Genomic DNA, 25501 nt, shown 5'->3' with positions numbered 1-25501 from the left:
AGAGCAGAGCTCGACACTGAAAGGAGCCAGCTGGAGTGGTTCGAGTATCTGACCATGCCTCTTGGATGCATCCCAGGTGAGATGTCTCAGGCATGCCCTACAGGGAGGACACGCTGGTGAATGATATCTCTCAAGAACACCTCGGTATCTCCCTCCAGAAGAGCTGCGGGAGTTCCCTGAATTATTGATGTTTTAACACGCCACATCCAAACCTTGTTTGCAAGCAGCAGAAAGGTGGCTTAAAGGGAGGAGATGACCTGAGGGGCTGGTCAGTATTAGATAAATAGGGGTTATTTTGAGCTGTGGATCAAGCAAAGTTACTCTAAAAGAAACCAAAAATAATAGAAAAAAAGGAAGCTGAAAATAAACCTTTTTCAGGTTGTTCATGGTCAAGGTATCTAGTGCCTTCGCCGACTGGAAGCCTGAAACATGGACAACTAGAACACAAGAGTCACAGGTGAAAATAAAAACACTTTATTAATCAATAAAAACAATTCTTGATTGCCAGCAAATACCTCAAAACGGAGGGAACTACATCCAAACTCAAAGCAGAGGGTGTGACCGTTAATGGAGACGTTTTTAAACAGACTACATAAAATCATAACAAACACAAACATGAAAATATTTACAGAACAAGACAGACAAAAAAAGTGCACTAAGTAGTAGCAGTACTAAGTAGTTGGTGTTACACTGAAGTGAATGTTAACCAGAGGTTCATGCCTGAATATCACATTTAATGAGGACACTTCTCCGTTCAAAACTGTTTTTTTTGGACATCATCTTAATGTTGCGAGTTCTGTTCAGCCTCTTGGAAAAAGATCTAGCCTATCTCCTATCTCAGCTGACACAACGGACCTATTTTATTTATTTTTTTAAGAAGGTGATATAACACATGTACTGACAAACTTCATTCAAATAGACAAGTAATAGCACTTCTACTTTGAGAACATTTTTTTAAAATCCCTCCTCTCTTCGGTTCTCAAAACCCATAAAAGTGACGGAAACGTTAAATAAAGGCATTCAGATCAAAGTGGCCACGACACGTGTCGTCATTTCACACATTCGAGTTGCTTTTGCGTTATCAGTCGCGTGGCTCGCTCTGTTATAAACACAAAAACTTGATTGAAGCCAACACTTTGGCTTTACAGCAGTTTAAAAAAAAAAATCCTCAAGTGGTTTTTCGTACAGTCGCAACGCCGTACCAGGGTCGTTCAAAGTAAAACAAAATCTACAGGGCGAGGAGAATCAGGCAACTCGATTTAAACTGCAATTATAGAGAACTCTAAAACATTTCCAAGAAAAAAAATTGGCAAATATGAGTAGAAACTGAATAGAAACTCGCAAAGTAGTTTTTTTGTTTTTGGTCATTTTTTTAGTCAAGCAACCTTATCTAACCAAAAAAAACAACCTGTTTTCTTGTTACAGCTTTATGTTTTTGAATTGATCTTTTCTTTTTCTTTTTCCACAATTTCCTTTTTGCTTTGTTAATTTACATATTCTTTTCTCATTCATTTGCAACTAGTTTTCTATGAAATTTGCATTTTTTCTTGTGAATTGCCTGTTTTTTCTAATAAATTTTCTTTACAACAGACTTTTTACTTTTTTTTTTAAACTGTGAATTTTCATTTCATTTTCTTGATAATTTTCTGCAGTTTTAATGTAAATTTCCATTTTTTTCCTCATGAATTTGCCTGTTTTGTTTTCCTAAAATATCTCTTTCGACTGTAAATATTCTCCTAATTCTTTTTCTCTTAAATTTTTCAGGTCTTCTTCCCATAAATTTGCCAGTTTGTTTCTTGTTTCTGGTTTTGAAATAATAAACAGGTTTTTTCTCCTCAATTTGAGGTTAAAGCAAAACAATTCTGAGAAAACAAAGAAACAACAACAACAACAGCAACAAAAATCTCTATTCTTTTGTCTCAGGCCTTCACCTCAGCTTCGCCAAGCTTTTTAAATTGTTTTCGCCCTTAACCGGCCCTAATACACTGTTGTATTTAACATTTGGCGCGTATGTTACTTGAAAGGGAAGTTGCTACACCCCAGCGTCAACTGAGCCTGCCTTCTGTTAATGCTAAAAATGGGGCATCCAAGAAAACTGAATGACTTTGACTCAAGACTGCCTGGAGTTGGTTTTAATAATGCACTACTCTCTGGAGCTCCTGGCCCATCACCGTTATCTTGAATTCTTCCTTTAACTACAGGCTCAGAATTTAGAATTCAACAAAAAGGGTGTAGGCGTCTATGTAAAGCTGATGTGGCTAGACCTATAACCTTGCTTATACTACAGATTATGAACAGTTAATAAGAGCCTTCCTAAACGCAGCTCCCGTATTTAATCCTGCAGCGAAGGAATAGCGACAGACACGGCAAAATGCATACAGCCAAGCCTTTTAAAGACAAATTACAGTGCTATGTATAATTTATAAGGAAGTCGATACATTTTGCAATGCAGCGTGCCTCCTCCCTAAATCTGCTCCCCTTCAAAGACTTCACCTCCAGGCCTCTTTCAGCAGTGACCAGCGCAAGAATGCTCTCAGCCTCCCACTCCTCTCATCTCAACATCCACCTTCCACACATCAAACCCGATCTATTTATGGCCTTCTAAACTTAGATGCCACCTGACTCGAAAACTGGAACCTACAGAATTAGAGTGCAGTGTTGGAGCATTTAAGATGTATACAGATCATGTGATGTGCACCAAATACAACCTTTGGTTAGTATAGGTGTTAATTGGCATCCTAAAATAATGGACTTCCTTTTGGCCTTTGGTATCTAAACTCACAACCATCGATGCATTTCTTTGCAACTTAAAAGCCTCAGTGACTATGAAAATCACCAAAAGTCTCCAGGGTGGGATGTGATCTGATAGTCCTTTAAAACCTTCGGTGCATAGGTATTCCAAACATCCTCGACAGTGTTCTTGTACTCCCCCAGTCCCTTCTTTCACCCTGCGAAACTCCTCCATCCTCAGTGGTTTGGTGCAAAAGGATCAAGAGCAGCTAATTTTTTTTCCTTCTTCCTAATAGCTCGTTTTATGTCCTTTTATATCCCTCTTCTCCTCGTCTAAATAATTAAATCTCAGTACTCGAACGACGAGCTACTTCTGCGTCAAAGTTGTTTCCAGGAACAAAAATTGTAGGAACAGAATGAAACGGGAGAAACTAATGCAGGAAGAGTAGTCAACAATGCCATTTTTCTACTCACCACAATCTTCTTAAAGGAAATAAGGACATCTCTCTCGTGTCTGCAGAAATCTTTCTTACTGACTTAGCAAAGTTATAGAATAAACAGCAGTTTGTGCTCCCTCACTTCTTTTTGTCCTTCTGTTTTTTCTCTGGCTTTCGGTTCTGCTCGGCGGTCGTCACGCTGCGGGGCATGATGAGCACGCTGCCGTCGGCGCTGTACTGCAGCGAGTACTCGCTGGGAGGATAGGGCCGGCCCTCCTCGTCCCGCAACTGAGTGAACACCTCTTGGTACAAGCTTTGCATCTTCTGCTTCATTTGCCGGATGGAGCGAATGAATTCCATCTTCTCCTTCAGCAGGCGGGCCTTGTCGCGCCTCAGATCTTGGACGCCCTGCTCCAGCTTTATGATGGTGTCCAGCTTGCGTTTGCGGCAGTTCTGGGCTGCCATCTTGTTCTTCCCGCGCCTGCGGATGTCACGGATAAGGGCCAGCTGGGCTTCGCTCAGGTGGTGCTTGGCTAGCAGCTCGTTGAACTCTTCCACAGGCAAGTTGATGATCTTTTCGTTGGAGAAGGGGATTTTCATGGCCCGGGCTCTGCGCTCGTCGCGGCTTGAGTGCTTGTCGAGCAGGTCCTGAGGAGGCTGAGGCTTTGAGTTCTGTTTGTCACGGACAGTCTTCTTCCCGACCGAAATGGGGAGCTCTGGGTGCTCAGAGAAGGCAGAGGAAAGCGGCAGGTTGTAGGTATGATTATGGCTGATGCTGTCAAGTTGAGGGAGAGTGTGGAACTGGGAGGGGTCCTGATAGCTCATACGGCAGAGCTTGCTATATTCAGGCTGGTAACCTCCAACAGCTCCTTCCTCTGTCTCTACAGTGGCCACCTCAGAGTCAGTGCTGTAGCCCACAGCTCCTTCCTCCGAGAAAGTGGCAGACGTTGAAGAGGAGGAAGCTGCAGATGAGCAGGAGGTTTCTGAGCTGCTTGGGGAGGCCGGGCTGTGGCTGGAGTCCAGGGAAAGACCAGAATCTGAGTCAAGCTCATCCTCCAACTGGGACGCCTGGGCCTGACTGAAGCCCTCCTCCATGGCGAGGTCCAACAGGCTGATTTCGTCAAGCATCGACTCCTCCAGCAGGGTGCTGAAAGGATCGGGGAGGACAGGGGTGGAAGTAACGTTGTTACTGGAACTGTTCACGTGTGGCGGGAGAAAGATCCCAGTTAGGTTGGTGGCTCCGAATGTGGAGTTGATGTTAGTGGAGTTGCTGGAGGAGGGTCTAAGTGTGGCGGTTCTTGGGGCAATGCTTGCCGAGTCCAGCTGAGGGTTAAAAATCTGGGGGAAGTCTTGGCTGCAGCTGGGGAGGGAAGCCTGATGAAGGCTGACATCCTGGTTTATTGGTGTCGAGCGAGTAGACAATTCAAAGTTTCCCGCAGTGCTTGACTCAGTTGTCCCACTTATGGCACTTACGCTGCTTGAATTGGTGTGGAGAGAAGTGTTGTTCACTTCCATTGCCTTTAAAAAACGAGTTTAAAGAGAAAAATGCATTATTTTAAAACAATGTTAAAATAATTTCAGTATTTTGAATTTAATGTAGACCTGAAGGTGTCTGGTGTTACAAAATATACTTCACAAGCAATCATGAGGACAAAACAAAAACATCTTACTTGTAGCTCCATGATGGCCATGATGTCTTGCCACTGCTGCTCCAGGTCTAACTGTGGTTCTGCTGAGGGCAGCTGTGGCACCAGAGGGAGGCCCTGAGATGTAGAAGGAACTTCTTCATTGGAAACGGCAATTTCTGGGCTGACAACCGGGGCTGGAAACTGATTAAAAATATCACATAAATTAAAAAATAACTTGATTTTACATTATATGTAGCTTATTGTGCCAATTTATCCAATTTAAAATATGAGACTGTAGGTCTGATTTATCTTTCAGCTGCACTAAAGTAAGAACTGCTCAAGTTTTGAGAAAAGGGGAGTGCATCGTATCTCATCAGTCAAATCCAAGGCATCCTGCTTAGGCTGCTCTAGCCTGCCTTGAATTACTGCTTCCTCCACCCCAACTCCTCACACTTGTCAATATCATATTTGCTTTTCCTGATGGCTGGTCTGTTCTGTTCCCTAGTTAGTGGTTTCTGCTGCTGCTCTCACTGCCTTAGGCTTTCCGCACATGTATGTGGGGGGGAGGGGAAGGAGCGATGCCACCAAAAAAATAAAATATGTGGCCATGACAATTTCAACAGCAGATTTTTCTTTGTTACCTCAGTTTCTTCTCCAAAAGGGAATGTGGCCTCCAATAGCCTCAAGCATTCTTGTAGAGACAGTGAGGTCTGTGTGCCGAGAGCTGGAAGCTGGTAACACCGAAGAAAAAAAAAAAAAGAAAGGTAATAATCTTAAAGTGTTTTCACAAGAGAAGCTCTTATATTTTATTTGTCCAGACAAAATGGCTTTTTTTGTACACACATGAAGAAGTTCATATATATGAATTGGTATGGGGGATTGCTGCCTAAATTTGAATAATTATCCAGGGTATAAACCAGGGCTTCCCTCACCAAAGACATTCCTAGTTGACAAGTAGTTGCCATTTTAGGTCAGCAATTCTTAAACTGTGGGGCACACAACCAGGGAAAAAAATATGGAGTAGAACTTAGTTAATTGAAGGTCGGCTTTTTACTGCATATTCAGAACTCTGGTGCTCACTAAAGTGGCTGCAGCCATCCCGTCAGAGGAAAATCACCAGGACGATTAAAAAAAAAAAAAAAAATCAGATACAAATATTTTTAACCAGCTATTTTTACAAGGGTTTTTACTGGGGCTTCTGAAAAGCCAGAAAAAAAAGGTGTGAGAACCACTGTTTTAGGTCATTTGTTAACTCTTTGTTACATCTTTTTAATTCACTTACACATATGCTTTTTGGGGGGGAATCAAAAAATGTTTTTTTTACTTAATTAATTAATAAATTTTTTACTTCCAGGTAGGAGAAGAAAATCTAATCAACACTTACATTACAAAGAAATACAACAGCGAAGTTTAAAAGCAAAAATATACATTTTACAAAAACATGTGCACCCAGCCAGGACAGCTCCTAATCTAAGAGTGGTCCATTGTGGCTAACATTAGGCTACATGCATGTTTAAACAGTAAATCAGTGCTTGAGGTTAACAACTGACTCACCTGAGGGGTTTCCGGGCACATTATTGAGGTCATCCTTTACCGTCTTTAAATGATATCACACTTTGGATTTATAGCCCAAAAACTATGCAAATGATTTTGTCAGTTTGTGAGCGGTTTTATTTTTTTTACGCAGCCAATCAACCAACTCAAACCCGATCATGGCTTCTTAGTCACTAACTTTGCCAATAGAAATCAAGACATTGCTTTCTTAACAGTGCTTGTGATTGTTTCACATCACAAGCAAACTCCAGCAGATTCTGCTTGGAAGCAGACTTGAGACCCTCCTTTTTTGAGGGCTCTCCTTTGGGCTTTCACACCCTGCCCATATTAGCTGTAAGCATCAGTCATTCCGACAGTCCAGCTCAGGGGTGTCCAACATGTGGCCCAAGGGCCAAAAATGTCTCCCAATGTGGGGGTTTAAATTATTATTATTATTATTTTTTTTTTTTTAAGGCAGAAATTTGTGACTTTTCACTGTATTTTTCTCTTTAAGGAAAGATAACCTCATGAAAGTCTGAACTGTTAACCTGAGGCAGAAATCTGAGTAATCGTCATTTTTACAACCTTCTTACTAACAAAGAAATCACCCATAGCATACAATACTAGGCCAAAAAAGTACCGGATAAAGAAAAACAAAACAAAAAATAAACCCAACAGGTGGGGTTTTTTTGGGTTTGTTTTACTATTACTTTCATTATATATCAGAAAAAGTGTGTGTGTGTGTGTGTGTGTGTGTGTGTGTGTGTGTGTGTGTGTGTGTGTGTTGGGGAGAGGGGGGGGATTTCTGTGAATTAACAGAAAACTTCTGTTTTATTTTACAGGACAAAGTCCAGGAAACGAGCTGTCAATACTTTTTCTGTAATTTTACCATGCAGCCAGTTTCCTTTGATTTACTGCAGCAGCATTTCTTTGTAATGTGGAAAAACAGACAGTCAGAAATGCACTTACTTTTCTAAATACGTCTCGATCTGGGCATAATTGGTTTAAAAACAAACAAACCCCAACCCCTTCTTTTAAGTCTAGCTGCTGAAATTTTAAGGCCTAAACAGACAAATTCCTGTAATCTCTCATTTGTTTCTTGGACTATTAATGCAGTTAGTTAATACTCTGTGTATTTGTCAAGTCAATCCCCAGCTAATGTATCTAATCAATATTTAACACAAATTTCTTTTGCTTTTGATTTCGTTATGGGTTTGTATAAACCCTGTGCTTGACACTATGCGTCTCTATGCAGTTGTACTTTTATGGTGGGTAACATGATCTTGTGATTCTGAACTGCCTCTGGTTCGCTGGAAAATTCTCTTGGATGGGAAGCCTTAAAATAAATGCAATACAGTCATGTGTGTCTCTGTGAAATGAACTTCTACCTTAATCTAACTGCAACGGCTTGATGTGCTTTATATTACCGGCTTGTGTGACTCAACAACGAGATGATGCTATTACATACATGCGGAGCAATTTTGATTTTGAGCACAAATTTTTAAACTTGCAACATCTTGGTCAAATGCAGCAAAGAAACTAAGTGGAAAGTCTCTACATTTATAAAATTAATACTGAGCAGAGAAAATTTCCTTTTTATCACCAGTGTACAGCTCCTATTTTTAAGTTTCCTTTTTATGTCTTAAAAGGCAGGCGTCCGACTAAAAACAATAGCATATAATGAAAGGCTTGGTGTTAACAAACCTGCTCAGGAATGCTCTCTCCAGTCTCTCCATCCACTGGTGGAGCCCCTTGTAAGTTCACACCATTTCTCCAGCTTTCTTGTTCCTCATTCCTGTCTTTGTTCTCCTGTGGGCTGGGCTTCTCCTCCTCGTTTTCCTTCTGACGGTTGCTGTAGTTAAAAACTTCTCTTCCTGCGCCAAGATCAATGTCCTGTCGCCATAGGATGTCAATCAAGTCAATGTCCTGAAAAAACACAGAGCAACCATTGAAAAATGGCCCTGTATAGAGAGGAAAGGTACTTTAATAGCCACATACTGACTATCAACATATTTGGCATGTGCACAACTAAAAATATGACCTAATATATGATAAATCGTCACTTTTTATTAAACCTTTTATATGGGCTGTTTTCATCTGAGAGTGGATATAACACAAATCAGATGATGTAACCGTGACATAAACACTTGGGCACGGTAGTTATCATGTGATCAGAAAGAAGTCTTGCTTTATTGCAATCCAATAATGACTGTGAACTCGATCTCCACAGTGTCAATATGGCCATTGTGTGTTGAGAATACTTCACATAATAGTTAATGTGAGAAATAACAACACATAAACACTAAACGTAAAAGAAACAAACAAAAAGATTGTATAGTTATCATGTCTTTCGTTCCATTTTAAGGTAAGGAAGTAAACTTGGGGGGGGGGCTGCTCGCCATGCATTTCAAAGTTGGAGAATGTTAAATATGGCCAGAACCACAGCTGTATTAAATGTGACTCAACTGGTTCGACTAAAAATATCACACACTGATAAAAGACCTAGGGTGGAGGCTGTTTTTATTACTCACCGTAAAGCTATGTTGAATGAACTTTTTTGTATTTATTTTTAGTGGAAACGGATACTAAATACTGGATTTATTAATAAATACATATATACAATGTTTTCAGGTAACAAAAAAAGCATTTTTTCCTCTCTTCTTTCTTTTTTTATATTTTTTTTTTTACTTTGCTAGGCTAGACTACTCTTAAATCTGCCATTCACAACATAAACACACATTCACACACACACACACACACACACACATATATATATATATATATATATATATATATATATATATATATATATATATATATATATATATATATATATATGATTTTATATGGCCTATATGTATCATAGTTACTGTAATTATTTAAATTATTTTGCTTTATGCTGCGTTTAATTTTTGGCTTCTGTAACAAACAAATTTACTCATTTGTTGAAAAAAAATTCTCTTTTAACATAACTCAAATCCATAAATTCTGCTAAACGGAGAGCATCTACATTTTGATTGATGCTCTCCTGGTGGAAACATACCTCTTTTGTGAGATCATCATTGCCATCCCTGTTGCCGTGCTCCTGGTTGCCCTCGGGGGCCACAGCTCCCAGGCTGCTGTCCGCTGTGTTCAGACTGTATGTGGATTCAGGCGCTCCACTTCCTCCCCTCATGGCCGGGGTAGCGTCAGGGTTGTTAACGTCCTCTAGGCCGGCCCCATTGTCCAGGGTGATGGTGGGGCTGGACTGGCTGCTGGCGGACACCACAGTATCAGAGTCACGATGCACTAGCCAGGTGTTGAGCTCTGTACTGGGCACGAAGAGGCGATCCAGCTGGCGCACCTGGTTTAGCAGTCGTCTAGTGGTGAAGAAACGATCGAGGTCCACACTTTTTGGATGGATGCCATAGCCGTCCAGCGTGTTGCGCAGGTTGTGAAACTGTGTCTGGGTGTAGGCTGAGCTAGGCCCCAGGATGATCTCTCTCAGTGGGGGCAGCTGATTGTTTAGGTAGGTGTCAACGTCCACCCGCACCCCAATGAGACTCAGAAGGATGGTGAACTGAATCAGGCCCTCTGTGAAGTACTTTTTCAGGTAAAGCATTTCTTTACAAAGGAACAAAAGGTGAAAGTAAAAAACAAAAACAAAAAGGGGGCCAACTTTCTTGGATCAATAGTTCTCCACTACCACTAAAAGACTGAGATAGATACATGAACATAAAAACCAGTTAAATATAGCAAAAGGGGAGGGTTGTCAACAGGATTATCTATGTCAAAAAGCTGTATAGGATCCAAGATGAGGTTTTCACTTTTTTAGAGAGTCCAGTTTAAAGTCAAAGCTCTGCTCTTCAAAAGAGTGTCATCATCCCATTCCTGGCAAAAGTGAGAAATAAATGTGTTAATGCTCTTTTGCAATAAAATTAAACATTACAATACATTCAGCCCTGAAGCACGCCAAGCCTTACCTACCTACATTTGCTTTAGGCACATGTTAATGAAAACAGGACTTGCTAGCCCATTGCAACCACTCCATCCTCTAAAGACTAAATAAGTGATGTCGGTTCGCAACGCGCAATGCCTCCTCATTGCTGGACATTCAGCAGCCCAGAGATGGTGAAGAGAGAGCTCCAGGCATCACCCCACCCTTGACAGGACAACTACTTCGTGTGGGTGCTGCTGAAGGTGAATGAGGGAGTCCAGAAAGCTCGCTGGGCTGCTAGCATACGCACCAATGTTAGGTGGATGGCACGGTCCCTCCCTCCTTTCGTCCTTACGACGTTAGCTGTTAGCTGCCCTGTCTCTTAAAATCCGGCTATCGGTACTACGCATTACCTTATTACACAAGACAAAGTAGCTGTGATGCGTTTTATCCACTTACCCTTAAATAAATGACAGCTTTCTCTGTTTATATTTTAATTTTAGGACTGCCTACTTCCGCTGTAGCTAGCATCAACAATCTCCCTAGCAACAAGTGGTGAAAAGGTGATTGACAGAAAGTACAGCCATCCACATGCTTTGGGCGCAGCGACGACACATGACTCCAGTTACTCCCGACCAATAAGAATAGGGCAAGGGCGGGGTTGACAGAAAATGCCCAACTACTATTGGAGCTCAAAACGTACACTGTGCTAGCCTTATGAGCTAGTTTTCTTCTAACTACCTAAACAATTCAGTTAGTTTTAAAAGTAACGTAAACAAGATACACCACTATGTTCATTGCCCTCCCGTAAACATCACTTTTATTAATTTACGTGTCTGCTAACGTTAGCTTGCGCCGTAAGTCAATGCGGTTTCGCCGCACAGTATTACTTATTTAATTTAAAACCTTTTGATTGCAATACTTACGCATGAAGATTTTGCAAGTGTGCCTTCATGCCTCAAAGTCAGCTTAGAATAGTAACAAGTCCTTTTTCATTAAAAGTTCCACAGTGATGCCAGATACAGCACTCTCCAGCCTTTCCTCATTGAATGGCCCACCATGACTTGCAAAATTGCTAGCTAGCCCGGCTAGCCTAGCAGCGCCACTTGACACCAAAACACGCTTTCACACAGAGCATGCGTAGAACATTCTAGTGGCAAGCAAGCTTTCATCAGCCGACTGAAAATTCCCCCGCTGGTAATCTTCCACAAGACGGCAAAATAAAGATAATAATAATAATAATAATGATGATAATGAAAAAAGGTCAAGGGTGAGGACATGCATGTAAAATTTCGAAATAAAAAATATTTTGTAATGTTTTGATTTACAAGAAATAAAAGTAAATATTACGGGAAAAACACGCAAAATTACGTGAAAAGGGGGAAGTTAGTTTACTTAAAATATAATTGGAACATTTAGGAAATCTTGGATTTCCTTTCTTTTTCGTTTTTTGAGTCAATTATCGGCAGCTTTACTTTTCAAGGTTCAAGCTGGGGAGAAATTCAGTGCATTCTACAATTGCAGGCCATTTTCTGGCCCAGCCATGAATTTGAAAACAATATGCACAAAATATTTTAAAAAACATCTGTCCTGAGACTAAATGTAAACCTAGATGTTGAAAAGTGGTTTCAAAATATAATTTTAAATACAAAATAGCTCTCCAGAACCCAGAAAAAAAATCAGTGTTAAGTTATAAATCCACGTTTTTGTTTTGATTTTATTGACCTCTCTTGGAACTTTTAAACCATTTTTATTTTTATTTTGTAATTGTCCATAGCAGGTTGTGCCTCACAGCATATGTGCAACGCTGTTACTGAAACCTTTTTAGCCTGTTAAACAAGAACTAGTGGTAACACTGTGTCATCATTCATATGCTTTGTATTTTTCCGACCCTTTTTTGCATTGGGACAGTCTAAAAAGTGCAGAACGGGAAAGCACATTGCATGCATATTAAGTAATAACTTTACAGCCAAAGTGTCCTTTTCATAAAACACAGCGGCCCTTTATTCTGCTGTAATATTGTTGGAAATATTGAGGGAATCACTTTGTTACAGTTGGTTACTGCACTTTTCAGCTAAACAAAGTGGTAATGTTGAGCTGAATTAGTCATATTTTAGTCATATTTGTTATGACTAATGTCATTGACTAATTTTCATTTTCCGTTTTTCCCCTCATATATTTATGAGGACTTTTTTTTTAGGTAAAAATATTCATTTTTATTTAGCTAAGTTTTGACATAAATTTGACCTTTTTCTTAGTGTTTTCTTGTAAATTTACAACTTAAATATTGTAAATTCTTGATTTACAAGAATTTTTAAATCAAGAATGATGAGTTGGGGGTGATTTAATCACCTTCACCCAGTCTTTTAAATTTCAAATATTTAGTTTTTTAATTATAGTGAGTCTTGAAAGCAATGACAATGCTTTTCAATGATAATAAAATGAAAATGTATTTATATTATAAATATATTTAAAGAGGTTTGTAAGGTTCCTTTGCAGTCATAATAACATATAGAAGTCAAAGTATGACATTCATATTATGGATGCATAGTCTAAAGAAACAAAACACACATACGGAAAAACAAAATAAACCAGAAAATTCTGGCAAACATCAGCGACAAAGAAGATCTTGTTCTTCAGCCAGTGGTCATGAAAAGTTTTCATCATTTCCGACGCGGCTTCAGTGAATAGTACATGGCTCAGCTGAAGGTCCAGATGCATCTCTCAGGTCTTTGATGGATTTATTCCTATTTCTTAATGACATGACCTTCAGATACTGTTCATCTGCTGTTTTTCAAAAATGTTTTCAAGTCTGTCGCTCCTTTTGCCCCAAACTTGTCCAGTTTCCTCAAATTTCTTAAGGTCACACTGCACGCTACGCAGTGTGTTTGTTTTTTGGCCAATAGCTTTTTTAGAATCACCTTGTTGGTGCAAATATACCAGTTTATAACTGCAAATCAGTGTTGTCTTTGGCATTTTTCAAGCATTCCTCTGAAAATGGTTAGGTACAAGGACTGGACTGAAAATGAGTGAAAAAGCAGTCAATGTCCAAAGAAAAACTTCAGAGGTCCACTTTAGAAAAATTTCAAGAAAATCAGGTTTCTTGGAAGCGAAATATAAAGAAATGAGTGGTGGCTCCGGACTCTTGGACAGTAATATATTTTGTTTTAATACAGGGGCATCAAAACTTGAAACCTGCTTAAAATCCAGTTTTATTCCCTGGTTTTAAACCAATCCTAACAATACACAAGTTATTTTTATCACGTTTTAGTATTTTCAACATTGTTTGTTTCTTTATCTCTACAGCAGTTATACAAAAACGCAAAGAACAAAAAAAAAACCCCAACAAAAGTTTACATTAAATATCACTTTTTTAATTTCTGTTGTAGATCATGACAAAATATTTTCAGTGACTGTCTGAAGTTCACTAAATATTAACCCCCATCAGGTTCACAGGCCTGTTGTGGTATCGCTTTGAAATGTCTGCCTCGATCTGTGAAAACAAACATAACAATCATCAGTTACTTCTGAGAACATTGTCGGCGTAACACTTAGAATTTGTACCGTTTCCATGTCACATAGAATATGAATACCTTTATGTGTCTGCTCATATTTAAACAGAGATCTCACAATGACAGTTTTCAGTATTTTCTGCTTCCTGCAGCCTCCTCATTTGACATAGTTAGTAAATTATCCACCGTGCCAACAGAAACAAATACAAAAAATAATGCTGTACCAGCTTCTGGAGTTCCCGGGTGCATCCTGCCAGCAGGTCAACACGAGGCTCCAGCCTGGACTGCTCCTGCAGGGCTTCCTGCCTCTTCTCTGCCATTGTGGCTCCTTTCAGCACCAGAATGTCAGCCTGCTTCATTTTCTGTCTCAGCATCTCTGACACGCGCTCAACATACCTGAACACGCACATCACATTAAAAATAATGAACAAAAGGTGCAACATTTCTGATGCATACAAAGGGGTTTTTCCACTTTATTTAAAGACTGATGCTCATGATAGAAATGATTTATGTCATTTATACTGAATAAGTGGCTCTGTATTGTAGCGGTTAACTTATTTGCCTAACAAGCAAAAGAGCCCCAGTTTGAGCCCACAAGGAGTCACAGAGGGGTTTGTGTCAGGAAGGGCATCTGGTGTAAAAATCTGCCAAATCAAATATGCAGAGCTACCCGCTGTGAATAAGTGAGCAGCTCAAAGTAGCTTATATTATTTATACAGAATAAAATGTATTGTCAGTGTACTTTACATAAAAAAGGACCTGCTACAAGGCAATTAATTAAGCATTCTATACTTTAATTTCCCTTCTACAGAAGAGAGACAGAATAATAAAAGTTAACTGTCTCTTAAATCACAGCCAGTTATGGTAGAAATGAATCACAGAGCTAATCACACTAACCACAGACATTAATGTCAAGGTAATATCAGGCTTGCAATTGTTTATCTGCAAAGGTTTTTTCTGGGTCTGATTGGAGAAAGGGGATCCTTAAGAGTACAGAAACTCCAGATTTTGTGGCACAAATTCTAACTTTCACTTTCTGAAATAAGCACAGGGATGGGGAACTCCAGGTCTCAACGGCCGGCGTCCTGCAGGGTTTAGATGTGTCCTTGATCCAACACGGGTGATTTAAATGGTTAAACGACCTCCTCAACATGTCTTGAAGTTCTCCAGAGGCCTGGTAATGAACTAATCATTTGATTCAGGTGTGGTGACGCAGGGTGAGATCTAAAACCTGCAGGACACCGGCCCTCAAGGCCTGGAGTTCCCCACCCTTGCTCTAAGCTATAAACTTGTTAAGCTATTATATACAAAAGTCACAATAAAGTGCTAAAAGAGAAGTTTGAAATGATAGTTCTTCATCTTATGTGTGTTATTTTACAACAAGGTCATGTATTCACATTGTTTCCTGAAATAGAGCTCAGTGGTGATCATGCTGATATTCTGGCGACCATCATACCGTGGAGAGGCGTGAATCATGAACAGGTGCTGCATCCGGAGAGAGGTGAGCCTCCCCAGAAGGTCCTGCACCTCAGACAGCATCGCCTGGATGTGTTCGCAGGTTTGGCCTTGGATGACCGAGGGGGCCTGCTGGAACTGGCTCATAGCTACCACATCGCCCTCTTCTCTCATCTCACTCAGACGCTGAGTCAGGAACACCTCCAGCTGCACCAACAAATGAAGCCAGAGTCATGCGTTAGTGACAGAAAACCAAATCTGGCATTCAAACACTTATATATAAATATCACAGTAAAAAATGCAATTGCACCTCAACAGTGGGAGCATTCCTTCAGGTGAAATATTGTTAAACTGAGATCCTAATCTTCTGTTATGTCTGAATGCATAAGACCATATCAGCTAAACATTTATCAGGACCAGATTTTTCTATTTAATCCACGTAAAAGATTATGAAATCACACCATCTGCCTTTATTGCCTCTTTCCTGAATTTCTGCAGTTCTCTCTGTGCAGAGGTCTTCCTTATCGCACCAGCAGCTGTTTAACCATAAGATAACCTTTATTAGTCCCACACGTGGGAGACACTCCTGACTAGTACCAAACACCGAAACCATGACCCAATTCCAATCCTTTTCACTTCATCTGGAGTATAAAGTGGCCGCCTCTGCATTTCACTGTTGCTATGCATTCGTCTTGATTCAGTGCTACAACTAGAAACTGTTTGACCTCAATCTTGGCGTTCTTTTTTCACCATTTTAACTTCATTCTTGCAGCTTTGTTGCCATCTCTTTTGAGCTTATCTAAAACTTTATAATGACATGTAGCCGCTGTGCTCACAAGAACGTCAGGCTGCTTGTTAGTGGTCTCAAAGCCTTCACCTTGATAACACACTGCAGCTACTTTATTCAGCTTTCTTGTTTTCTTTCTTCTTGGTTTACTTCGTCCTGACTGGATTGCTTACCTGCCAACATATGTATGTTTCTACAATCTGAAATAACCTTCTTAAAGGCATTTGAATTACATACACCAGCAATTTTCAGCTGCAGCTGTGTCTTTATTCTTACTTAGCCACTGCTACAGAGAAGAGACACACAAGGAGATTCTTCAAATCTGAAGTTATACTTTGAATACTACATTACACTTTACTGCACTATTATTCATGTTCAGTAGTACCTAAAACATGTGAATTACTGCAACCTGTTTGCAGTGTGCTCTGCCTCCAGACAAAAATCAAATGAGGCAGGCTTCAGACACCCCCTGTACCCACTTAATTAAAAGTACAGATAGATGTGTGCTGCTCTGATGGCCTTGGGAATAAAATGTTTTGATTTGGATTAAATAATAAGTATGGTGCACACAACTACATGGATTGACTGCTAAAAACTGAGTCAACTCTTGAGTTTGGCTGTTAACGCAAACCTTGGACATTTTACCTTTTGTTCCACAACATGAAACACATGTAAATAGCTCACTGGTTAATATATTATGTGTACTAGAGAAGATGCTTACTGGCAAATGGCTAAATAAGACTGCAGATAAGTCGTCATCAAAGTGAATGCAGGAGGTGATGGTGAAGTCATAAGACTATGGCGTACTTTATTTGTAGCCTAATGGCAGAAATACCTTTGGTGGCTACAGTCATGTTTCAGACATCAAGATTTTTCTTGCGTCATCCCAACATTTACAGTCCCTCCTCTCACCCTCCACACTCCCTGCCTTTCCTTCTCTCTCGCTGCCTCCTAACATGCCTTCCCCCTTTCCTCTTCCTTTGCATTCGCCAACAGTAGCAAAGCTTTCACCAGCACTCTGACGAACATTCAGCACTGAAGGTGGTCTTCGTTAACCTGGGCTCTGACTGATCCAGTATGGAAATCTCATTCTTCATGATCCACATGTTTGATTTTGTCCAAGATTTTATGCCAGATGCTCTTTCTGACACAACCCTTCCCATTTATCTGGGCTCGGGACCAGCATTACACATACACTGGCTTGTGGACCCTCGCACAGTTGTGTTCCAACAAAACCTGTAGACGACATAAGCTTTAACCTTCCAGGAACAGGGTGTTCCTAACTTTTTGGGTGGCCAAGAAAAAACCCCAAAAGCATTTCCCCGGCACTTCTATCTGAAACTAAGCAGTTCATCCATCCATCCATCCATTCGCTTCCGCTTATCCTTTTCAGGGTCGCGGGGGGCGCTGGAGCCTATCCCAGCTGTCATAGAGCGAGAGGCAGGGTACACCCTGGATAGGTCGCCAGTCTGTCGCAGGGCTAACACACAGGGACAGACAACCATTCACACTCACATTCACTCACACATTCACACCTAGTGACAATTTGGATTATCCAATTAACCTATCCCCACAAGCTGCATGTCTTTGGACGGTGGGAGGAAGCCGGAGTACCCGGAGGGAACCCACGCAAACACGGGGAGAACATGCAAACTCCACACAGAAAGACCCCGGCCTGATGGTGGAATTGAACTGAGGACCTTCTTGCTGTGCGGCAACAGTGCTAACCACCGTGCCACCGTGCTGAACTAAGCAGTTCAATTAGACCTTTTTCCTTAATTTAAATAGATTTAATGGCTTAGTGAGGAGACCTGTGGGACTAAATGATATTTACAAATTTTCATCATCAATAATTTTGTCCAGAACATTTTACAATCATCACACAACCTTAAGTTAAAATACAAATGTTCAACCTAAAAAACTGAGCAACACTTAGCTAGTCACTGAAAGGTCACTCCTTCTATCCTTCAAAATTTTAGTTTTTAAAAACTGCAATAAATATAAACAACAACAAAAGACTAAAACCATACAAATACAAATAAAATAAAAAATTACAAAATGTCCTCCGTGTCAGTCTGTGGAACTGTTACCTTACACGTTTTTGTCTGAAAGTTAAAACTGATGCTGTTAAATGCTTTTCACTATCATTCACTCCAAACACACCAGCAAACCTGGTGTGTTTGGAGTAAAACAAAACGTTTTTAACAACACACTCTCCCTCTAAGCTGCTTAATGCTCCACTTGTGTGTTCTGCCTATAGCTTTATATCATTAGGCTATATACAAATATATGTGGGTCTTCTTGAAGTAATTTGAGATCGAATGACTGTAGTCTTTACCTCCATCAACTCGTCAATGAACCGGCTGCGTGACTGAGGGTTTTCCAGTATAGTTAGAGCATCTTCACCCCTCGCCACTCCCTCAGGGCCTTCAAAATAAAATGAGTCTTTTTTAGCAAATGGACATTTCAGCAGCTGAGCATGTGACAGCTGCAAACATAAAAAGGATTAGAAGGGGGAAAAAAAAAAAGTTTCTCACAGTCTGTGCCCACATCCACAATTTCAATTTCAATGGGAGCTTCTGCGCTGTCACCCCAGTTGATACCGCCTGCCCCGGGGTCCTGATGAGGGAGACGGAGAGAGAATAGTTCAGCCTTTTACCTCCCATTACTCAACTGACTACCTTTTCCCAAAAAGTAATCAACACTGTGGTTTATTACAGCTTTTTCTGCCTGGCATAGCTCTACAGTACTTTTAGACATTTTCACCCAATATATTCTGTAGTTCCGCAATCATGTAACCATATACTTTTACTTTATCCAGCAGTTCTCAAACTTTTTCTGGCATATTCCCTTCAGAACCTGAGAGATTGCACCAAACAGAACAAAATGTATTATCAAGCATTAACAATTATAATGAAAGAACAAAAAAACAAACCAAATTTAATTTGACTTTATTAAAAGTTAACAAAAATGCCATTAAAGCGTTTTTAATATTTTATGGTGCAATGTTTTTGACCATTCATTCATAGCGCCTGTATATTCCAAGCAACTATACAGTAAGATATCTATTTTGACCATTTATCCATTAATCTGAGGTTATGCTTGACTCAATGGCCACTTCCTACACACACTGATGTTGCAACACAATACATCACCACAACATTGTATACGTCACTCACTGCAGTCTCCTGAAATTAATTGTGTCTCTGCAGGGAAAAATATACCTGGTAGTGCGTCACTCAAACAAAAACAAAAAAAGTGTCTTTTATTTTCAATTTTTTTCTAATTTTCTTGAATCCCCCACCCCACTCCCAAACCTCTCTACTGGTTCTGTTCACTTGCAGGACCCTGCACTGATAGACTGTGGAGATGCAATTTTCCACACCATTGGTTGTGCCAAAGAGCTGGAGTTGCATGCCAGCAGTAATGGCACAAATTATGTTGCAAATTGCTGCACATAAGGGGGACAATAGCGAGCAAGCAACTTTGCTTTAGTGGAACCTACACAATGAAAAAAAGTTTTCATTATTATTGTTGTTATTATTTTACCAGGCTTCATATGTACGATTTACCTTGTAGTTTTAGCCAGTTATTTTTGGCCATTTGTATGTTAACTTGTGACCTATTTGGTGTTAATCAGCTTGCTAACATGTTTTCACACACACTGAATTTCTGCTGCAAAATTCAGGCACTGCAGCTGGTTTAAGATGAGGATGTACCTTTAAAAAAAAATCACTATATCATATATCATTGTTTTAGAGAAAAGGATGCAACGCAGACGTGTTCAGACGCCCTACCTTGGAGTTCGGCTCCAGGCTGATTCCCCAGTCTATTCCATCCTCGGCTGTGATGCCTGAACTCACACCCAGGGAATCTGATACTTTGCCAAAGTCGCCCCAGTCGATCTAAAACAGATTTTAGAAGACGAAGCAAAAACAGCGGTAAGAAAGGACTCCTGCTGTGAGTGGACATTTGGAATCACTTTGAAACATGCAGGCATTTACTGATAATTTCAATTATGGCCCAGTTTACATAGTGAACTGCATTAAGATAGAATAATGAATGGTTCTTACTAGTTTTAATTATATGAGCACAACAACAAGAATACACATGCAGTAAAACTAACCGTGTCCTCTGTGATGGTATCAGGTGGTGATTCACCCACAACTGGCCTTTCAACAACTGTGGGAACTTTCCCCATTCTCCACTCATAAAATGTTGCATTCCCTCTTTTTTGGGCAAATGTCAGCATAGGGAGTACTGGCTCAGACCTACAAATGACAACATGTGAGCTCATGTGACCCAGCACAAACATTATCTATGGTTTATGTAGTTAAACAGAACAGAAAGTGTTTCTTTCAAGTTTACTTTCTTAGTTTTTTGTGAACTGCTCTAATGGATATACACCGATGTTTGAGCTGTATCTGCAAAAATATACATTTGAGTGAAACTGCGACAAAACAAAACATAATATTTTAAGTCTGGATGATAAACTGGATTTCAGTTACAACTGAAAATAATTTAGCTTCCAATATTATGAAAACACAAAGTTTTTACACTGAAAGCTGCAGTTGCCCAGTCACAGATGCATTTATAAAGGCCTTTCATGCTTTTTTGGTCCAAGCACACATCAACATGTGGACTGGAAGAGTCAACCACTTTACCTCTGATTAGCAAAGGAGCTGCTTTAACTCATGAGTGAGCCTTTGGACAACCTGGTCTATCTTGAACGAGTTGGGATCATGAAACTTGAAGGATCATTAACAGTTGCCTGCAGCCGGCTTTGTCTTTTTAACTCAGATTGTCTCTCATCCCATCTGTTTTTGGCTCACTCTTCACAGAATGGCCCACCTTTTATAACTCAATTATTAACTTGTTTTCAGTTTGAACGACATTTAAAGTTCAAGGAGATTCCCCGTGAAAAGTTTTTAACCATTTGTTAAGTTTGTAACTAACCAATTTTAAATACTTAAGATTTCAATATTGCCCAAAATAACAGAAATTATGTTTTTTTCCCCCATAACATGGCATCTCTACTGTATCCCTTACTCACCAGTCACAGACAAAGTTTGTAAAGGCAGCATAAAGTTGTATTTGCTCTTCGAGCCTCGCAGCATCCTTCCCGACTTCGTCAAGAACCGCTGGCAAGTCCTTCACCAGAGCCTGAAGCTCTCGAGGAACATTTTCACCCTGTAAGAAGCAAATAAGTCAATCAAAGGCTCAGAAATCCTCACATAGCATACGATTGTTAAAGCTTTTCCACCAGCTTCCTGTGAAGTTTAGATTTGAGTTTAAAATCTTTGTTCTTACATTCATGGCCTTACAGGGTGAGGCCCCCGCCTAAGGTTACTGCTTTCTGTTCACATTCGCATCAATCAGTTAATAAAATGCGTAACTCTGAGTGTTTGTGTCTGAATATTCTCCTAGAGGTGTGCACGTTCTTGCACTTACTGTGATGCCATACTGTTTGCAGGCAGCATAGTAGCGTTCCCTCAAGTCTGCAGCTGAGCTCTGGCACTCCACCTCCCGCCTGCTCAGCTCCTGCTGCAGCTGCTGAGCTTTGGCCAGCTGCCTCCTCAGAGCCGGGCCTTCGTAGCTCACGTTGCGGCTCAGCAAGCTGGCCAACTCCACTGGGACACACAAACACATTTTTTATCATTCAGCACATGCAATTATTTTGTTTCTTCAGCTGGATTTTGTGGTCGATATCCTAAGCTACACAAATGCAGCAGCAAAATTAACACTTATAACCTTCCTGCTTTAAAAGAGGGAGCCTACAGGTATAAGCAAGTTAAATCTTGACTTAAATCAAGACTTCAGGAACTTTAACATATCTTAGACTAAATTTAAGGGCTGGAAAAATACACCAAAAACCACAGACTGTATAACAGATACAGCATAGCTTCAAGATCTGAAACAGCAATGGGAAGTGCTTTAATGCTGCATTCTTTCCATCCAGCAGGGGGCGACTCCTCTACAGCCACCAATTACATACAGTCTATGGTGAAAATACACTCTTTTAAAGTAAAGTTAAAAATAATCACCAAGACAAAATATAAGGTGGTTCATGTTGCTAGATGTCAGTTTTAGCTGCTAATTTAAAGTTTTCTAACCATAGTGAAGTGACTTCTATATTCCTCTACATCAGCTGTATTTGATATTCACGTGTTAGACTTTGTACATCCACGAGGCCCTACTTGGGAAACTTGATCATTAGAAGGTGCACATAGAGCTCTAGAATTTAAAGAAGTTCTCTTGGACTTGCTTCGTGCTGCTATATAAGCAATCTGTACATGGAAAGTTTTACATTTTAGTCCCCAACACCGGATGATTAAACTGTTTTTCTGTTAAGGCAGCAGAGTTGTGAAATTTGTGACCACAGAACATCAGAAAACGCGGTTGAAAGAGTCGCAGTTCTGCAGACAGCAAACTGTGTGAAAATGAACTTTGGTTAACATGGTTGAAATTTATTTGCACTAAAGAATGCTTTTATATTTACTGATCCGGTTCATCTGTCTAAAAACTACAGATGAAAGTGAGCTTTTAGGTCAAATATATGCCTTGTTTATTGTCCCTACAAAATAAACAAGCTAAAAAAATAAAAATAGACAATATGACATAAAGTGACAACAAACGGTCTCATAAGCACTTTGTGTAAACAAGTAGACTCGTCTTCTTTGCCTTTTCCACCAGTATGTTACAAGGTCAGCATCCAACTGGGCCTAAACCAATTTCCCACCTGGACCCAAGTACAGGGGTCCCTATATTTAAGACATTCTTTTAGGCATAAGCTACAATAATTAGGTTAACCAGATACATTATCTCATTGCTAACTGGTTTAAAGCATATTAAACAGCATGAAAGTCTTAGCTGAACTATAAAGCATTAACACATGTTTGTACACAGTCGCATTTCACGACCTAAATGTTTAAATGGGACAAAAATAGCAGCACTGAGAGATGGAAATTTGCACATTAAGAAGACAAAAAACACTTAAAACTCATCCATACTGTCAGTAAATATGAATTAAAGATATTTTAAGATTTATTTTCAAAGGAGCCAAAGATACGTAGCTGTGTTCACAGGTGTTTTTATACTATAAAGAAGACATATTGATATGTCTTTCCCTTATTTTCCTAACACACTTACCCAAATAGACATTATCTGCTTCATAAAGAGACACAATCTCCTGCCAGTCCTATGAAAACAAAACCACAAGGGAGAAAGTTTTACAGCAGAAAACCCAAATAAAAAAAATCCCCTTAACATGTGACATTGACATGTATGAATCCTCTCACCTTCATCCTCTGTGATGAGTATCTGCCAAAGATGTTCTTGGAGGAAGCCTCAGTTCCCTTCAGGATCTCCACGATCCTCAAGCAGTGAAAGTAGTGAATGTCTGTCAGTGAAAGTAAACAAAGCACAGAAATAGATGAAGATTTAAAAGCAGTGCATATTAACAGCTGCTTAAAATACAATAAACACCAAAGCCATGCTCCTCTGCAACCCCTGCTGGTGTTGCAGTAGCAGTGCAAGAGTCTTTGGGAGTTGCCTGAGGTTAACTGCTAGTTGTCCAAAAGTTGTGCAAAAGCATGCCTGAGGTTGGCTTGGGAGGGACAGCACTTATTGCTAAACCCTGTGATGCTCTCCTGACTACCATTATTAGCTTAGATTAGACAGTATTTTAAAATAAGACCATTAAAAAACTCCAATGTTAGTCTCCACTTTGTTGCAGTCATTAGCAGGGTTGTAACACCACCTTAAAATAAGAATAATGATAACAACAAGAAAAAAAAAACATTAATAAAGTTGTGAAGTGGGGTTTAAGCCTGCATTGATGATTATAAAGTAACCCAAAACCTATATCTGGTTGGAAAGGGGAGTCCCTGAGAAGAGTAGAAATGGTGCTAAATAGCCTGCTGGGTCCATAATAGATTCATCTCTCAGAGAAGTGGAAGGATGGGTGGGTGTATTGAGTTGTAGGGGACCTACAAGAGCCGGAGAGGAGCGCCTTGATCTCCTCGTTCTCCGGCATGTCCTGGATGGCAGCATTGATCTTCTCCCTGATCACCTTCACTGCACTTTGCCATTTCAGGTTACAGTGCCTCCGATCCACCAGCCAGTCTGCAACCACACAGAGCAAGTTTACGTCTGTAACATCTGTTTCAGCCAGCAGGCTAAAGGACTACAGGGCTGTATTAGCTGCTTGTAGCTCAGCTGCAGAGGAACACATAGAAAAGCAAGTGCTTGTTTTAAATGTGCGTGTTTTTGTCTTACCTAAAAGTTTGCTGGTCTGTATGTCGATGGGAAGGTTCTGAATGTTCCGCTGAAGGGAGACAGCCAATAGATTTTGTTATTTACACCTTATTTAACTAACGTAAAGGACAATATCACATTAAACCGTTAGGAAGACATTGTGAATAAGTATCTTAAAAAATGTCATAGGACAGACTGTTTTCTTTGCTAACTTAAACTCAGTGTAAAGTGTTCATTTCTCTGTCACTTAAGTGGACTTTTGACTGTGTCAGCTAGCTAGCGTTAGCTCGCAGGCTAGTTTTTAAAGCCAGCTCGGAAAAAAAAACTAAATTTAATCTCACCTCCATTATTTCCTTTTCTTTTTAAAAACGTTTCCGACCATTCAGGGCTTCATTATACGATTATATTCCGGTTTATATCCAGGATTATCATCACCATCCGGAGCTTTCCTGTTTATGACACGTTAGGAGAAAGAGAGCCAATAGGAGGAGGCGATGTTGCCATGTCGATAGCTGCATTTGGATTGGTGAATCGTCGTGGCCCCTGATTGGTGCAACTAATGAGACTGTCGCTAGAGGGCGGTAGTGTCACTTTACCAAGGTCAGTTGTTCCCAAACTAAGAGTAGCCCATGAAAAATGTGGAAGAATACCTGGAAAATGTTGGCCATTTCTTGTTATGGGTCAGTCATTTGTTAAAAAAAAGGTCTCATGATATTTCTTGCACAGTTAAATAAACATAAATGTAGTTTACCTTCAGAAAAGGAAATCTACATCTATCTATCTAGACAGTTATTACCTGCAAGCCTGTTAAAATAAAAACATTTGACACAGTTGTAACAAATGTGCTCCAATTTCTTTAAAAATGTATTTAAATTATTCTGGTTCTGTGTCTACATCTCATTTATATCTCTCTTTATTTGTTTATTTCATGCTTTCCTATATACTTATTACTCTATTATCCAAGCACACTATTGTAAGTATGCTATTTCTTTGCACTTAATGCTTTGCATGTTTAAATTCATGCACAAAATTGAGGGGAAAAGAATCAGAACATTAATCCAAAGTTTTATATCCACAAATAGGAAATTTTGAATTCTAAACTTAAATTTATTGTTTAAAAAAAACTTAAAAAATGAAATTTGTTGAAATGAGACGATGAAATGATGAGAAATGGGCTAGTGGAACAAGAAGCTCAGACGTGGACATGGGATGAGAACATGGCGCTGTTGGAATGCCACTATGCAATT

The 25501-nt window shown here is 39.9% G+C and overlaps 2 protein-coding genes across 5 annotated transcripts; both read right to left on the bottom strand.

Moving 5' to 3' along the window:
• Positions 1-451: 451 nt before the first annotated feature.
• nfe2l1b (nfe2 like bZIP transcription factor 1b) lies at positions 452-11383 on the bottom strand. 4 transcript variants are annotated; one of them, XM_085285259.1, is made up of 6 exons: positions 11171-11383; positions 9372-10198; positions 8033-8254; positions 5437-5526; positions 4838-4996; positions 452-4685 (listed from the first exon to the last, which is right to left on the bottom strand). In XM_085285259.1, exons 2-6 carry the CDS (start codon positions 9927-9929, stop codon positions 3306-3308), a joined length of 2409 nt encoding a protein of 802 aa, XP_085141385.1. In that variant the 5' UTR covers positions 9930-10198; positions 11171-11383; the 3' UTR covers positions 452-3305. The 4 variants fall into 4 exon arrangements, with proteins under 4 accessions (XP_085141385.1, XP_085141387.1, XP_085141386.1 ...); XM_085285261.1 differs by lacking the exon at positions 11171-11383 and adding an exon at positions 10704-10865; XM_085285260.1 differs by lacking the exon at positions 11171-11383 and adding an exon at positions 10295-10694.
• A 2055-nt stretch (positions 11384-13438) lies between these two features.
• Positions 13439-24755, bottom strand: cdk5rap3 (CDK5 regulatory subunit associated protein 3). The gene is made up of 14 exons (XM_085285258.1): positions 24596-24755; positions 24276-24324; positions 23991-24122; positions 23297-23397; positions 23148-23196; positions 21450-21628; positions 21052-21188; positions 20125-20269; positions 19796-19903; positions 18536-18617; positions 18337-18425; positions 15213-15418; positions 13981-14152; positions 13439-13737 (listed from the first exon to the last, which is right to left on the bottom strand). Exons 1-14 carry the CDS (start codon positions 24599-24601, stop codon positions 13672-13674), a joined length of 1521 nt encoding a protein of 506 aa, XP_085141384.1. The 5' UTR covers positions 24602-24755; the 3' UTR covers positions 13439-13671.
• Positions 24756-25501: the final 746 nt, after the last annotated feature.

Source organism: Mchenga conophoros, linkage group LG8 (genome assembly GCF_057382185.1).
Source record: "Mchenga conophoros isolate Kocher_MC1m ecotype Shallow Benthic linkage group LG8, M_conophoros_male_GT1.1, whole genome shotgun sequence".
NCBI classification, from domain to species: Eukaryota; Metazoa; Chordata; class Actinopteri; order Cichliformes; family Cichlidae; genus Mchenga; species Mchenga conophoros.
This window is presented reverse-complemented; position numbering and strand designations above follow the sequence as displayed.

What these genes read in the sequence shown, in the direction of transcription:
- nfe2l1b (XM_085285259.1), bottom strand. Translation starts at nt 9,929, where the DNA reads ATGCTTTACCTGAAAAAGTACTTCACAGAGGGCCTGATTCAGTTCACC. An exon ending in GAGAGAGCATTCCTGAGCAG is followed by an intron (nt 5,527 to 8,032) that starts GTTTGTTAACAC and finishes CGGTGTTACCAG; the next exon opens with CTTCCAGCTCTCGGCACACA. An exon ending in CTTTTGGAGAAGAAACTGAG is followed by an intron (nt 4,997 to 5,436) that starts GTAACAAAGAAA and finishes ATTTTTAATCAG; the next exon opens with TTTCCAGCCCCGGTTGTCAG.
- cdk5rap3 (XM_085285258.1), bottom strand. An exon ending in ATACCATCACAGAGGACACG is followed by an intron (nt 19,904 to 20,124) that starts GTTAGTTTTACT and finishes AATCTGTTTTAG; the next exon opens with ATCGACTGGGGCGACTTTGG. An exon ending in ATGATTCACGCCTCTCCACG is followed by an intron (nt 14,153 to 15,212) that starts GTATGATGGTCG and finishes GTGCGTGTTCAG; the next exon opens with GTATGTTGAGCGCGTGTCAG.